This window comes from Mchenga conophoros, linkage group LG7 (assembly GCF_057382185.1).
Source record: "Mchenga conophoros isolate Kocher_MC1m ecotype Shallow Benthic linkage group LG7, M_conophoros_male_GT1.1, whole genome shotgun sequence".
Taxonomy (NCBI): Eukaryota; Metazoa; Chordata; class Actinopteri; order Cichliformes; family Cichlidae; genus Mchenga; species Mchenga conophoros.
In genome coordinates, this window is record NC_140532.1 from 51,637,704 (window position 1) to 51,650,946 (window position 13,243).

The 13,243-nt window shown below is 39.6% G+C and overlaps 1 protein-coding gene across 1 annotated transcript in view; it reads right to left on the minus strand.

The window, feature by feature from the left end:
- lamc3 (laminin, gamma 3) overlaps window positions 1-13,243 on the minus strand; it is a 154,391-nt gene that overhangs the window by 36,799 nt on the left and 104,349 nt on the right. Inside the window, exons 11-12 of the mRNA XM_085280052.1 lie at window positions 5,515-5,624; window positions 3,057-3,284 (exon numbers count right to left, since the gene is read on the minus strand). Coding sequence (XP_085136178.1) covers window positions 3,057-3,284; window positions 5,515-5,624 — 338 coding nt within the window. The remainder of the gene's footprint in view (window positions 1-3,056; window positions 3,285-5,514; window positions 5,625-13,243) is intronic.

Sequence of the window (13,243 nt, forward strand, 5' to 3'; positions counted from 1 at the left end):
ACAGTAATGACATTATAGCTAGAATGACGGTGTTACTTGCGTTACAAAGCTCCTTCAATTATCTGAGGAAGATTGAGCAAATAAACAAATAAATAAAAAAAAGAAAAAGCAAAAAAATCAAATGACTGCTTTGAAGTCTCTTTGGGCTGGCTTTTAACTCTTTGTGTTCTTGGTTTTGTGTTCATGTGTAAACACTAAAAGAAAGATCCTATTTGCCGTCATCAGGACAGGGATTTGTGTCAGTGTGTGGGACTGTAGCCTCAGGTTTATTCTGTTAAGTGGCTTGGTAATGCGTAACTAATGTAGCAAACAGCGTAACTGATTACTTTATCTGGCAAGTAATTAAGTAATGTACTACATCACTTTTAAGGAAAGTAATGAGTAATGTGCAAAACTTGTTTTTTTTTAGTAATGCCTCCGACATTGAAAAAGAGACTCTATAAACAATAAACACTAATAGAAACTAATCGTGGCATTATTGAGCACTTCCACATGAGACTAACGGTAAAACTGTACTCAAATATGACACAATGAAATTTACACTTTTCTACTTTTTTGTCTTGATTCTGAATTGACACTTGAAGCTGTCAAAACAATATGTGAAATTATTCACAGTGGTTTGTTACTCTTATCTATCAGAAAGAGCATTTCTCATTCTTTGTTTGCAAATAATGTTTTAGCACATTTAGGCAAATGACCAGACACAGCTGCTGGGAATTGCGACAAATGTCAGTTGGATTTGTTTTTGTCAGCAAAATGCATTTTACTGTTTTTCTATAAGACGAGTAGTTTAACTCTCCAAAGTTAGTTTTTTCAACGTGCAGGTCATCAAATGTAGAATAGTACAGAAAAGCCGACATTTCATAAATTGCATTGTTATGGAGTGGCTGATGTGATCAACCAGTAAATTTGTTTCCAGGTGAAACGCAAGGAAAGCTTCAAGGAAGGCATATATTGCCCAGCTAGCTTTGCTCCTTCAAGTCACACTACATAGAGACTGTTGCTGACTGGATGTTTGGTAAACTTAGTATTCTTTAATTGATTTTGAGTGGTTGCTGGAAGTTTCTGCGTTTCCTGGCAAATTGCTGGCAAGATGTGTAGTCCCGGACTAAGTAATTAACGGTTCTGGTAGCTTGCTTGCTATCGCTAGCTTAAATTGGACACAAAGAGATATACGGTGGTGCACCAAAAAACACCTTGCGGTTACTTTGGTTACTAGGAGACTTTACAGGTTTAAGTCATGAGTATTTTTTTTACAATTTTATGACACTTGAGAGACACAGAGTTACAATCATTTCTGATTCTGCTCAGAGAAAAACATTGAAGCTAAAGCGTGCCCTTGGAGAAGAAACAGGAGTAATAATGTGTGATATTACAGTATATGAAGGGGGAGACAACACAAAATAGGAAGATGTATTTTGATTTGTTTACTGTTTTGTCTCCTGTTACACTGCAATAGAAAGCATTTAGCATCAGTAGTTTACATGTATTTTTTTCTTTTCTATCCAGTGCAGTGTTATTGTTTTCCATTCTCAATTACATTACTATCCCTGCAAATTTACATGCAAATGTGAGTGCTCTTTTGCCTGACAATGTAAAACGTTGTGCTCCTGAAATCAGCATCTAAACAGTATTCAATTAGCAGTCAGTTATCATAATAATATTCTGGTACAGTGGGCATTCAGCAAGAGGACAAAAAAAAGGAGGACAAGAATTAGGACAAAAGGAGATGAGAAACACACTTCTAGGATTTTCCAGGCTCATCTTGTTTCCTCCCACAGCCCAAATACAGTATTTTTGGTTAATTAGTGATTCACAATTGGCTGTAGGTGTGGATGTGTGTGTTTCTCCATTATCCCTGTGATGGACTAGCATGGTGTACTCAACATTTCTCCACTGTATGCTGGGAAAGAATCCAGACCCCCCTGGTAACTCTAAGCTGGATAAGGCCCCAATCTCACAGGCTTAGAGACCAGTCGGTGACCCCCTTGCTACTGCTGATGATTTGGAAAAAATGTGGAAGGGTTGCTGGCTGGGTGAAATCAATTGCAAAAATACTTGCTGAATACTAGAATCCCGAGCCTCCTAGTAGATGCACCTATGATATCAATTTCAAAATCCTACGTTGCCTTGTTCTCAACTTATTGCATTCACAAGATTTTCAGGAAGCCTGGCCTTTGACCTGAACCTTGAGATCGAGGTCACTGAGATTTGACCTCGCCCAGGATTTTTAGTAGAGACACTTGTGGTATCAATTTCAAATTCCTATGTCTCTTCATTCTTGAGATATTGGATTCACAAACATTACCAGATGCAATAAATAAGGAATCTGCAAAACTGCATTATGCGAATCATTACTTCTTCTTCTCTATTGCATTTTTCAGCTCTACACCTGCCCCCTAGGATGAGGAGGATGTGCGTGGACTCTTTTGCACTTCTAAACCGGACGCCATTACCTCCCTGCCTGCTGCCATCGGCATAGCCCGCATTGGCTCTACATAGATTCACCACAGACCTCCAGTAAATGGACCCTGTGACAATGGACAGATGGACGAATAGATAGCGAGCTATAGGCTATTTACAAAAATCCACCTCTATTAAAAAGGATTATTCTTTATTATTTAGACCACTCTTGACTTCTGAATTCCATGTGAAGTTTGCCATATGTGTTTTCTTTTTTATATTTATACTCTCCAAACTTTAGTTTACACTTCTGACCAACACTCAAGATGTTTTCTCGTATACAACCAAGGCCCCCCAAAGACACAGAGAGATTAAAAAAAGCTGTTTTGACAGACTGTGGCACACTCCCTATAAGTAGTACGTTGACTGTGAAACTAGTGAAGTGCACCTTTAAAAATGAAATGCACTTGATTTATGAATTCAACATTTTCATGCTTTTTTTTCCCTACTTCAGCTGGAGTCGCTGAAACAGAAATACTGCTGACTGGCTGTCAGTGAAGTGGCACCAAATTCATTATGAATTCCTGACATTTTTCTAATTTATCACATGAACACAGCTGTGTACAACGCAATGTCAATGTTTCACTTATTACCTGTCTCTGGATGGCACGTTCCATGCTGGTGGCAGTTGCATGGAACGCATGCCGAGAGAGGCCCTCTAGCAGGCTCTTCCCGGGTAAATCCGGGGGCACACTGTTCACAAAACTGGCCCGCAAAGCCCGGGGGACAGGAACAGGATTCCACCCACAGAGCAGGAGGAAAGGCTGGGTCAGCTGAGACGACTGCTGAGGTCATGGTTACTCCTGCGAGCTGTGATGTGTCTGGCAAGGAAGGAAAAGGAGGAATGTCAAAGATGTTAATACAAATCTTTCTCTGGAATAAGCGACAGGTGCAAGTGTGTGTGTGTGTGTGGTGGTGGTGATAGTGGGAGATCTCTGCATCTTGTTAAGCAGTAGGTTATTAGCATTTGTTGCAGTGCCGTCCCTCTCTCCCTGTCTCATTATAGGTTTTGGCCTGTGTTTACATTTTACAGTCAGATACACACATGCACCCACACATACACACTAACACAATAACCGATTCATCCACCCACACGGCCATAAATGCCGCACTTAATGCTTGCTTACACACATGTGCCTGCACGTGCCCACACACGTACACTTGTGATCCAGGGACTCTTTGATATAGCAAATGAATAAATCACTGCAGCAGAGCAAGACAAGAAAAAAAAACCAGACAGGAGACTCTGTGGAGGTATGTCAAACGTGCAGTTCCTGTGGGGTTTTCAAGATCCCGCTCTCCTCTCATGAATAGTGATGGGAGCAGGCCATGCTGAACTGTATCCCTCTCACCCTTTACTGCCTGAGCCACAGCCGCAGAACACAAAATTACTTTTGGTGTACATTACCGTGTCCGTTTTCAATAGCCAGACAGACGATAGACGGACAGATTCTATGCACGTATGACTATGTAGCAGTTGTCAGATAAGGAATAAACCAAGTGTGGATGAGCGACTGCATAATGACCTGAGTGGCAGAAACGGCAAGGGGCAAGACAGTGGAAGAACCAGAGGAGAGGATGGACCTTGACATCTAACAAGCCATGATTCAGAGATTCCTTGAGCGGTGATGAAAGACGGTTCATTTACACCTCTGAGGGATAATCAGTAGGCAAGCCAGTCCTCTTCCCTTTCCGCAACTTGCCTTAGCCTCTACCCTTTACTCTCCAGTAGCTCCTGAATTCTATTAGCTCGTTCAACGGGTGGAAATGTGCAATTAAAACAGTTTTCAGATACTGAAGCCTATATTTTGGTTAATTAAAAGGCTTCCATTTTAAGTCGTGCTGCGCAAGTTCTCTCCATCAATCCTTTTTCTGCAGGAAACCTTGTCAGAGCAGTTGAGATTTTACTTGCAACAAATGACTTTACAGCAGCCTGGCAGACTCTGACAATTTAGGTCTCCTTAGGCGCCTGTACATTTAACCATTAAGCCATTGATTTCCCATAAACTTTCAATACAGCCACACTTGCTTTTCAAACCTAATTTTTTTTTGTGGTGGGGAAAATAAAAGCTCTTTACTGCGACTGTCATCACAGCCTTGCCTTAGTAACCTAAAGACAATACTGTCACTTAAGTAATACAGTTCTGTTAATAAGACACTCTCTGTGGTGCAGGGAGAATTTTAAAGAATGAAGGAAAATGTGAGAGGCAGAGATGAGAATGATGAGAGGACAGCTTTATGGGGTTTGGATATTAAAGTTTGTTGCACCGCCTGCAGCGATAAAGCACTTCTAACACTGTTTGAGAATGAGTTTGAGACCTAACACAAGTTATTAACAGTTTCTCCCCCATAATGTGCAAAAGATGCAGTGTAAACTGTGTGCTTGACTTTGATACCACGTTCATGTGGGTAGGTAGGTGGGTGGGTACAGAAAACAGCTTGATGGAATATGCATGAGTGTGCCTGTGTGTGTGGGTTTTTTTTATTTTTGTGCCTAAACGCCATGCATGTGGAACTACATAAGAGTCTGTGTGGTGACGCCTGCACCAAGCAGCTAATTAAAATGGTGTAAGTAAGTGTGAGGAAGCTGGTGATTTTGTCCAGCTGTTCTGTCTCCTCCACGCTTTAATCCACCGTAATGCCTCTCAGATCCCGCTGGTTCATTACAATACAAACTATCAAATTTAAAGAACTCATCGCAAACATTTGGGAATAAATGTCCCGTTCTGTTGCAGAGCCAGATAGGGGACAGTTGAACGATTCCTCGAGCACAAACACCAACACCGATTTACTAGCAAGTTCTGCTGCAGCTTGAATAATGTGTTCCTGTCTGGTTAAAGAAAACGGTCATAAAAAACAATGATTTTAGTAATTTTGTAGGCCTCTAAATGTTGGCATTATTTGTAAATAGTGCTTTCAGAAAAATAGATTTGATAGATTTTATTTGCTCCTACAGCACATACCACCCATTTAAGGCTCCAGTGTAAGTCATGTAAAAATGAATTGGATATGCTTGTTGGGACAAGTTCATAAACACAAACCAACACTTACAGTTGTGTCCCCCAGCATTGCTGATCTTGAGAGCCGTCAGGTTGTAAAGGAGGAGTTGGAAGTCAAAGGCAGAAAGAGCAGGTTTAAATCTCTTCTCGTTTTCATCAAGCCTGTCAAAAAGGAAAACAGCAAACGTGTCATTTATTTAATATTTGCTAAAAGGCCTGCAGGGCTTTATCAAAATTTTAATTTCGAATGTAGTGACCTGTCGAACAAATTTTAAAGACTGTTGGACACATGAAACACATGCAAATGGAGAACATTGCATGGCATTTTTAGGGGGAAGATAATATTAACCTATTATATATGAAAATCCAAAGAATTGGGATTTATAATAAATGATTTCTAAAAACATATAAATGTTAAGATTTGCTGACAATGTTCATTCATTCAATCATACTGGCTCACCCAGACATATATACACAGAGATAGGGCTGCTCGATTATGGCAAAAATGATAATCACGATTATTTTCACTGAAATTGAGATCTCGATTATTTGACGATATTTATTTAACCCTTTAAGACTTACCATAGAACCAAGTCCGCCAGAGCTTATATTATTTATTTTTTTACATGCTGTAGTGCCATTTTTGGGAGCATTTCAAGTTGCTATACATCAATACAACTGTTATAGCCCATATTTTAATAATATGTATGCATTAAGCCCATAGTAATTACATTAATTGCAAAAAAGTGCAATAAACTACAAAAAAATTGAAAATCGTTTTTGTTTTTTACATATATTTCTACTTGGAGAAATTTAAGAGGCTTATCCCTCAAAACTTTAAATACAAAAAAGTTGCAAAAAATAGTTTCCCACCACAGGAAATTTATTTTGAGTGTCTTCATAGTTTTATTTTGGAGATACAGCAATTTTTATATACTGCAGGAAAAACAAAAAAACAATCCTATGATGCAAATTTGCAAAGAAAACAGCATGTGCATCAAAATAAACTATTTCCAGCAGTGCAATATGAGTTCTAAGCATCCCAGCAACTATTCAGAAAAGTCAAACATGACTTATAAAAACACCAGTATAGGTTTTTAAGGCCTACAAGTAAAAAACTACATTTTCCGCGAAATGACGTCACTTCTGGTTTCAGACAGGAAATGGCGGACATGCGATAGTTCGCGTTGAGTCTTTTTCAATGTGGGAAGTGTTATGAACAGCTGATCGGATCGGCAAAGCGTGTTTCTGGAATATTATGTTTTTGTTCCTGCAAGCGCTTTTTATGCAATTTTTGCAAAGCTATATGTGGAAGGAAACCGTGACCGAGGACAAGCTGATGGCATAAGATGTAAGTAAAACTGTAACAAAGTTTACACACTGTGTCTACTTGATCCACGTCTGACTCCGCAAACCCATAATGTTTCCACACCACTGAAGTTTTTTTTTTTACCTCTCTTTTCAACCAACGGCAGTCACTCTCCTCTCCAAATAACTTCTGCTTAGCTTTCCGAGCTTCCCTCGAGTCCTCTTAATTGTTGTGAGGCGTGTTCGAAATGCAGAGAGGTGCGCTCGATTTGCCACACGGAGCAGCGTGAGAGTAAAGCACGAGGGTGGGGCTAATAATTGGCTCAGTCATTTTTAATGATCGTTGAAAGCCCAGATCGTAATCGTGATTAAAATTCGATTAATTGAGCAGCCCTACACAGAGACGTATGTTACAAGTAAAAAGAGATTTGTGTCCTACACATACAAAATATGATTAATCTAAACAATTCGATCAACTGTCTTATTGCCTCTTGTGATAGATCATATGATCCTTGCATATGTCTTGACCGTCTATGTCAGTTTACATCATGGCAACCAACTCTTTCTTGAGGGTTTTCTTTCTCCAGACATGCTGTTTTTTTGCACAAGCTCTTCAGGTTTCTTACACTTGTTTTCACACTGTTTATGTGCCAAAAGAGAAATGATTTAAACCAGTTTTGAAATGTGATTTCACTAATTCATGAGCCCGAGGCACTTTGTCAAGCTAGCCATGCAGTAGTGGTTACACTTTGACTTGGATTGTCAGCTTTGTTCTTCATATTTCAACTTGTGATCTTTAAAAAATATTACAACTTCAATCTTAATACTTTTAGCTCATTTTCCACATTTAACTTTGTTCCCCATGTTTTCCATAATGCACCCCTAAAAGTTGGTATGAAACACAGAAAACAATTCAAAAAAGAAAACAACCGAATGTAAATATGCTGACTTCAACATATATTCAGGGTCTTCATCACAGAGATTTGCCATCTGTTGGAGGATGTTCTGCTAAGGCAGTCAGCACAGCTGACATCTGCCTGTTTTACTTCTGGCATCACGCGTACTTTCCATCTTGATGACAGGTGCTGTGTCAGCTCTGCGCCGTGTTGTTGTGTTGAAAAATTTTCACCCGCTGTTGTGTCAAGGTCCCAAAGGTAAGGAACAGCCGAATTAAGTGATATATTCATATACTCTCCATTAAGGAATGACTTACAGGTAACGTTGTCTAATATATGGGACTCAGCACTGCATCATTACCAAATCGTGTTTCCCATTAATAAAAATATGCTCCATTAGTCAAGCTATCGAGTCTGCGGTTACAAACGCCGTCCCAATACATGGAATTTAATCCACTAAACATTTTTATAGTACAGATAATACCAAGGATGAAATAGTAAGAATTACACCTAGTATTTGCTGGCTATTGCTTTAAAATTTAATTTGAATGTCCAAAAAACCATTAGATACCTGTTTTAGAATACGGGGATTGCTTAATTCATCCAGCACCATCACCAACCCCAAAAAGTTTAACTTGTCCAACACTTTAACTTATTCTGAAAATATCACCTTTGTATTAGCCTCAGCTTTAATTTGTGTACCAACCTAGGACTAAAAAATATAGCACACATTGAAGTGCCAAGAAGTGTAGTTCCTCAAATGGACAAATGTAGAAATATGCAGTCTGTGGCCAGACAAGCTTGCTAGCATTAAGTGAAAACTTAGCTTTAACCATGTCCTAATATGATCATTTCCAGCTCCAAAAATTAAACAGACAAATAAATAGTTCATTTAAAAAAAAATAAATATGTGGAAACATACATGGAAATACTGTGTTTAAAGCAAAAACATTGTTTGTACAATTCTAATAAGCTTGTAAGTTAATATTTGGAATACTGAAACATATTTAAAATAAAAGCCGACACACTGAATTTAATATTTTTTATTTTATGTTTGTTTATTTAATTGTAATTCTGAGCATTTTGTGGCTTTTGGTGTTTTGGGAAACTAAAAATAATAATCAAAATTCAATAATAATGATGATAATAATAGCCCTAAGGTCTTATGATGTCTTTCTAGCGACTCTTCCACTGAGAGCATTTGGGATGAAGCTTCACAAACAGTAGATGAATCATCTGAAGGACCAGGTGCATCTCTCAGGTTTTTTGCCAGGTCATTAATTAGTTGAAAATTGTTTCCCTTGTTAGCTAAATGTAAAGAAATGGGGACTGATTCAAGACCTTTGCACAACACTCAATAAATAATTAAATAAATGAAAAAGCAATTGCAATAAAGCTAAAATACGGGCTTCATAATTGGAGTGAACAAACTAGTGGATGCCTTTTATCTTTTACAGTATGTGTTCAATGTTAAAAACAGCGCCATGCCTTTTCAAAGCTAGTGTCATTGTTCACGCTTGTTTAAAAAAAGAATAAACACGATGGTTGTGCCCCTTTCTGTCTTTTTTTTTGAAATTGGTAATACATTATGAAATCAAAACCTTGTCATCACAGACAAGAACCTTAAAAGAATGAATTGCGAAACCCTTGGTTTGTTAACCATATCAGGCTAAGTCAGGCTTTTTATGTGCAAGTGTTTGAGGGCCTCTATTTTATTAGGTCAATTGTTCTCAGCATGACACTAGCTCACTTTGAAAATGCTTTGTTTTCTGCCTGGCCTGGGTTGTAGCATTCAGATTCACACTGTGCATGTTTATGTGTATGTATGTGTGTGCGTGCGTGCGTGCATTCCTGGCTTGCCACACACTCTCGCCGGATGCGGCGGGTCCTTGTTCCCTGGCCTGACATGTAGGCACAGTAATAAAGAGAGGCAATTACAAACTGGGCCTCAAAGCCATGGTAATGGAGCTGGTCAGACAGCGATAAGCAGAGTGTGCATGAAAGTGAACAAACTCCCAGTCATGCTTTCCCCATGGAGCGTCAGTGTCCTTTTTAATCAGCACCAAGCAGAGCGCGAAGAGCCACACTGTAATTAAGGCTGCTCCACGGAGGATGAGAGGAGATCATCAGGAGAGAAAAGCCCAAAAGAATAGCGGGCACACACAAACACAAACGAGCACACACAAGTACCCTTAGAGAGGACAGATAGAGATACAAGGTGAGCAAGATAGCAAGACACAAGCAGTGTATAAAAAACAGAGGAATGATGAAGTACATGACTGCAATGTAGATACCAAAAGATACAGGCATACATGTGGGAACATGTTATGAGCTATCCATTGTGCCAATCTGTCGTTGTCTAATTAAAGTAACTAACTATGAGGTTCATTTTAATTACTAGGAATACAAATACATGACCCAAAAACTGGCATATTAAACCCAAGTTACTTGGAGTAAATGATGGTTTCAGACCAAGCTATGTTCGGCAAACACTCAAAGATATTTACAATATATGCTTCTAATGGAATAAAATAAAATATTTATTTATTTTGGAAGCAAGCGAGAGTGATGTTATAGACTATAAAAAATGGATGTAGCCATCATTTAGTTGCAAATTGGTTTGTGGACTTGCAGTTCTGATTTGAGCATTTAGGCCACTGAGGGCACTCTACTCTAACAACAGCGATCCCCTTTTTGCCATTAGAAAGAATGCCTGGAGGCTAACACCGTGTATATACTCGGTGTGGGTCTGTGACGCAGATTTGTTCTTTAATATTTCTTCTACACCTTCTGCACAACAGAAACATTTCAGAAACACAGCACTTAGTTTACACAAGGTCTTTTATTTTGAAAATGTCCTGACCCATATGCCTTTCCAAACTATACGGTTGGTGCTGTGAGGTAGAGAGAGCCATGGATTTACAAGCATTGCAATATGATGCAGCTGGCCCCAGTGGAAATCACATATAAGCCCATCTTTTATATACAGTCTATATGAAGTTTCTCAAACAGGCCTGAAGAGGGTCGTTGTATCATAAATAAGCCAAAACTACTTTTCACAAGCATTCATCTATGTAGTTTGTTGAAAGACTACTTTTAGCATTTAAAATGGGGAAGAGCTGATACTTTATGTTATGAATTGCAAGGGCTTGGCATCTTATCACATGAATATTACAGTTTTTTCTGAATGCTTAAACCCTAACTGTGATTCCTGTAGCACAATCTCTAAAACTATTCAGACTTATAGCAAAACCACTCACTGAGTTTGCAAAACTAAAAGCACAAAAACTGCTTTGCACTCAGTTTGCAATTTTGTAATACACACTTTGCAAAACTGTAGGCACAATTCACTGCACAACACTCAATTACCAAATTTCCAACACACTCCTAGCAAAAGTATACACATGTATGGCTATCATTAACACTAATTTGCCAACTGTCTGGCACACTTTCACATGTGAAAACTTTTTTAGATAATTAGTTCACTTTGCAATCAGCCTAAGCACTATAATACAGGTAAGCTGTGTGTGCGGAGTACAATGGAGGGAGCAGAAAGAGTGAGAAGTAGAGGAGGCCGAGGAAGAGGACGTGGAGGTGAAGAAGTAGGATGAAGAGGACGACAAGGACAAGGAGGAGCAAGAGGAAGACGAGGAGGGGGGAGAGGAAGCATGTTCACTGCAGACCAAGAAACCCATATAGTCATTATGGCGATTGCAAATAATCCTATACTTGGAAATAAACACTTGTGTTTGTTTTGATGTGTTTGAATAAACACCAGTACTTGAAGTTTGGATCCCTCTATGCTTATGGATCTATGACAGCAGTATGAGCTCAAACTGACATAGCCTACCTTGTGCACAGAGAAAGCAAAAGCCAGATGTGTTTTGTATTCATACCATCAGTGTGCAGTTGGCGCATTGTGTGCTTAGTAGATGATAGCTTGTGTGTACTGTTTGATACGGAAACACCATTTTTACGAAGGTGTGAAGAGTTAATCTAGCTGTGTTTGCTTTTGCAAGAGAACTACAATGCTTTGATGATTGGGTGACAGGTTTTCTTATTTGTGTGAAGAGTTTTGCAAAATTAGCCAATAGTTACAAATAATGTGCTTAAGCAATCAGAAAAAACTGTAAGCTTACATGGTGAAGCACAAAGCGCTACAGGCAAGTCAATAAAACCTCTCCGCCTACTGATTTCAAAGGAACAAAAAGTGAACAGAGAGAACATCAGAGAGAAGAGTGAAAGCTACCTCATATACTGTAAGCCATTCACCCCCCTCCTCTCATCAATCCCCTCCACTTGAATCCCTGAGCTTCCATATATTTCTTCTTCAACTGATTCCGAAATGATCTCTGCTATCAAGTGGGAACACAAAGCCACTTAACAGGTTAAGATATTTATCATTTCTGAATGCAGATGCTGTCAGTCAGGAGAGATTTGGCGCGTGTGTTTATGCTCATGTTTATTTATGCTTTCGCCCAGCTTTGGCAAAAACACTTAGAAGCACATATATTTTCACTTTCTGAGCACAATTATTTTTAATACTTGTATTGCATCTAATTGTTGCACATAAAAAAATTAAATGCTAAACTATTTGTGTATGTATGTGCGAAGAGAAATAGAGGGAATGATACAGCGAAGTGCATCTAAGCATGTACCTGACAAGAGTAATAAGTTCTGTGGAGAACTGTGGAGAAGAACATTTAATCACTGGCTCTTTCCCCAAGCTCCACTGCATTTCAGAGAGAGGATCAACAAGTCCCTTTAGCCAGGGCTTTTGGTGGTAAGAGAAGAGTCATTACTGGTGCACAGACACCAGTGACAGGCAGGGAAGAATTGGACAGAGAGTCATAAGCAGTGTGCCAGACGAAGGGCTGAATCCTTTTTTGATGGACCGGGCAAAGAAGACATGCTCTTCTCAGCTTAAAAAACAAGGGTAAACCTAAGCCACTGTTCCATAATAAGATTATGCACAAGAACCAGAGTACAGATAAGAGCTCCCTTTTAAAGCAAACAGATATTAGATGTACCAATATTGTAGATCACTGTCAACTTGTTTGCAAGTTTATCATGTAAGAGGCACTGTGAGTCAAAAAGAAGTCAAGAAAGAATAAAAACTGGAGCATCACGATTAGTAGAAACTGTAACTTTAATAATTCTCCATCCATCCATCCATCTTCATCCGCTTTGTCCGGGGCCGGGTCGCGGGGGCAGCAGCCTAAGCACACAATGCACCCGACCCCTATGGCGCCTCCTGCGGGTGGTGGGCCTGCGGGAGGATGGGCCCATGTCTCCTCTTCGGGCTGTGCCCGGCCGGACCCCATGGACTAAGGCCCGGCCACCAGACGCTCGCCCTCGGGCACCCTCCCCGGGCCTGGCTCCAGGGCGGGGCCCCGGTAACCCTATCCCGGGCAGGGTAAACTGTTCCCTCGGTGTCCTTTTCATAAGGGTCTTATGAATCGCTCTTTGTCTGGTCCCTCACCCTTTACTTCACTTTAATAATTCTGATTATTCTTTTTGATCAAAAAGTACTGAGTGTTTCAGTTTTAGCTAAAAACGATTTCCCCCCCTCCTATG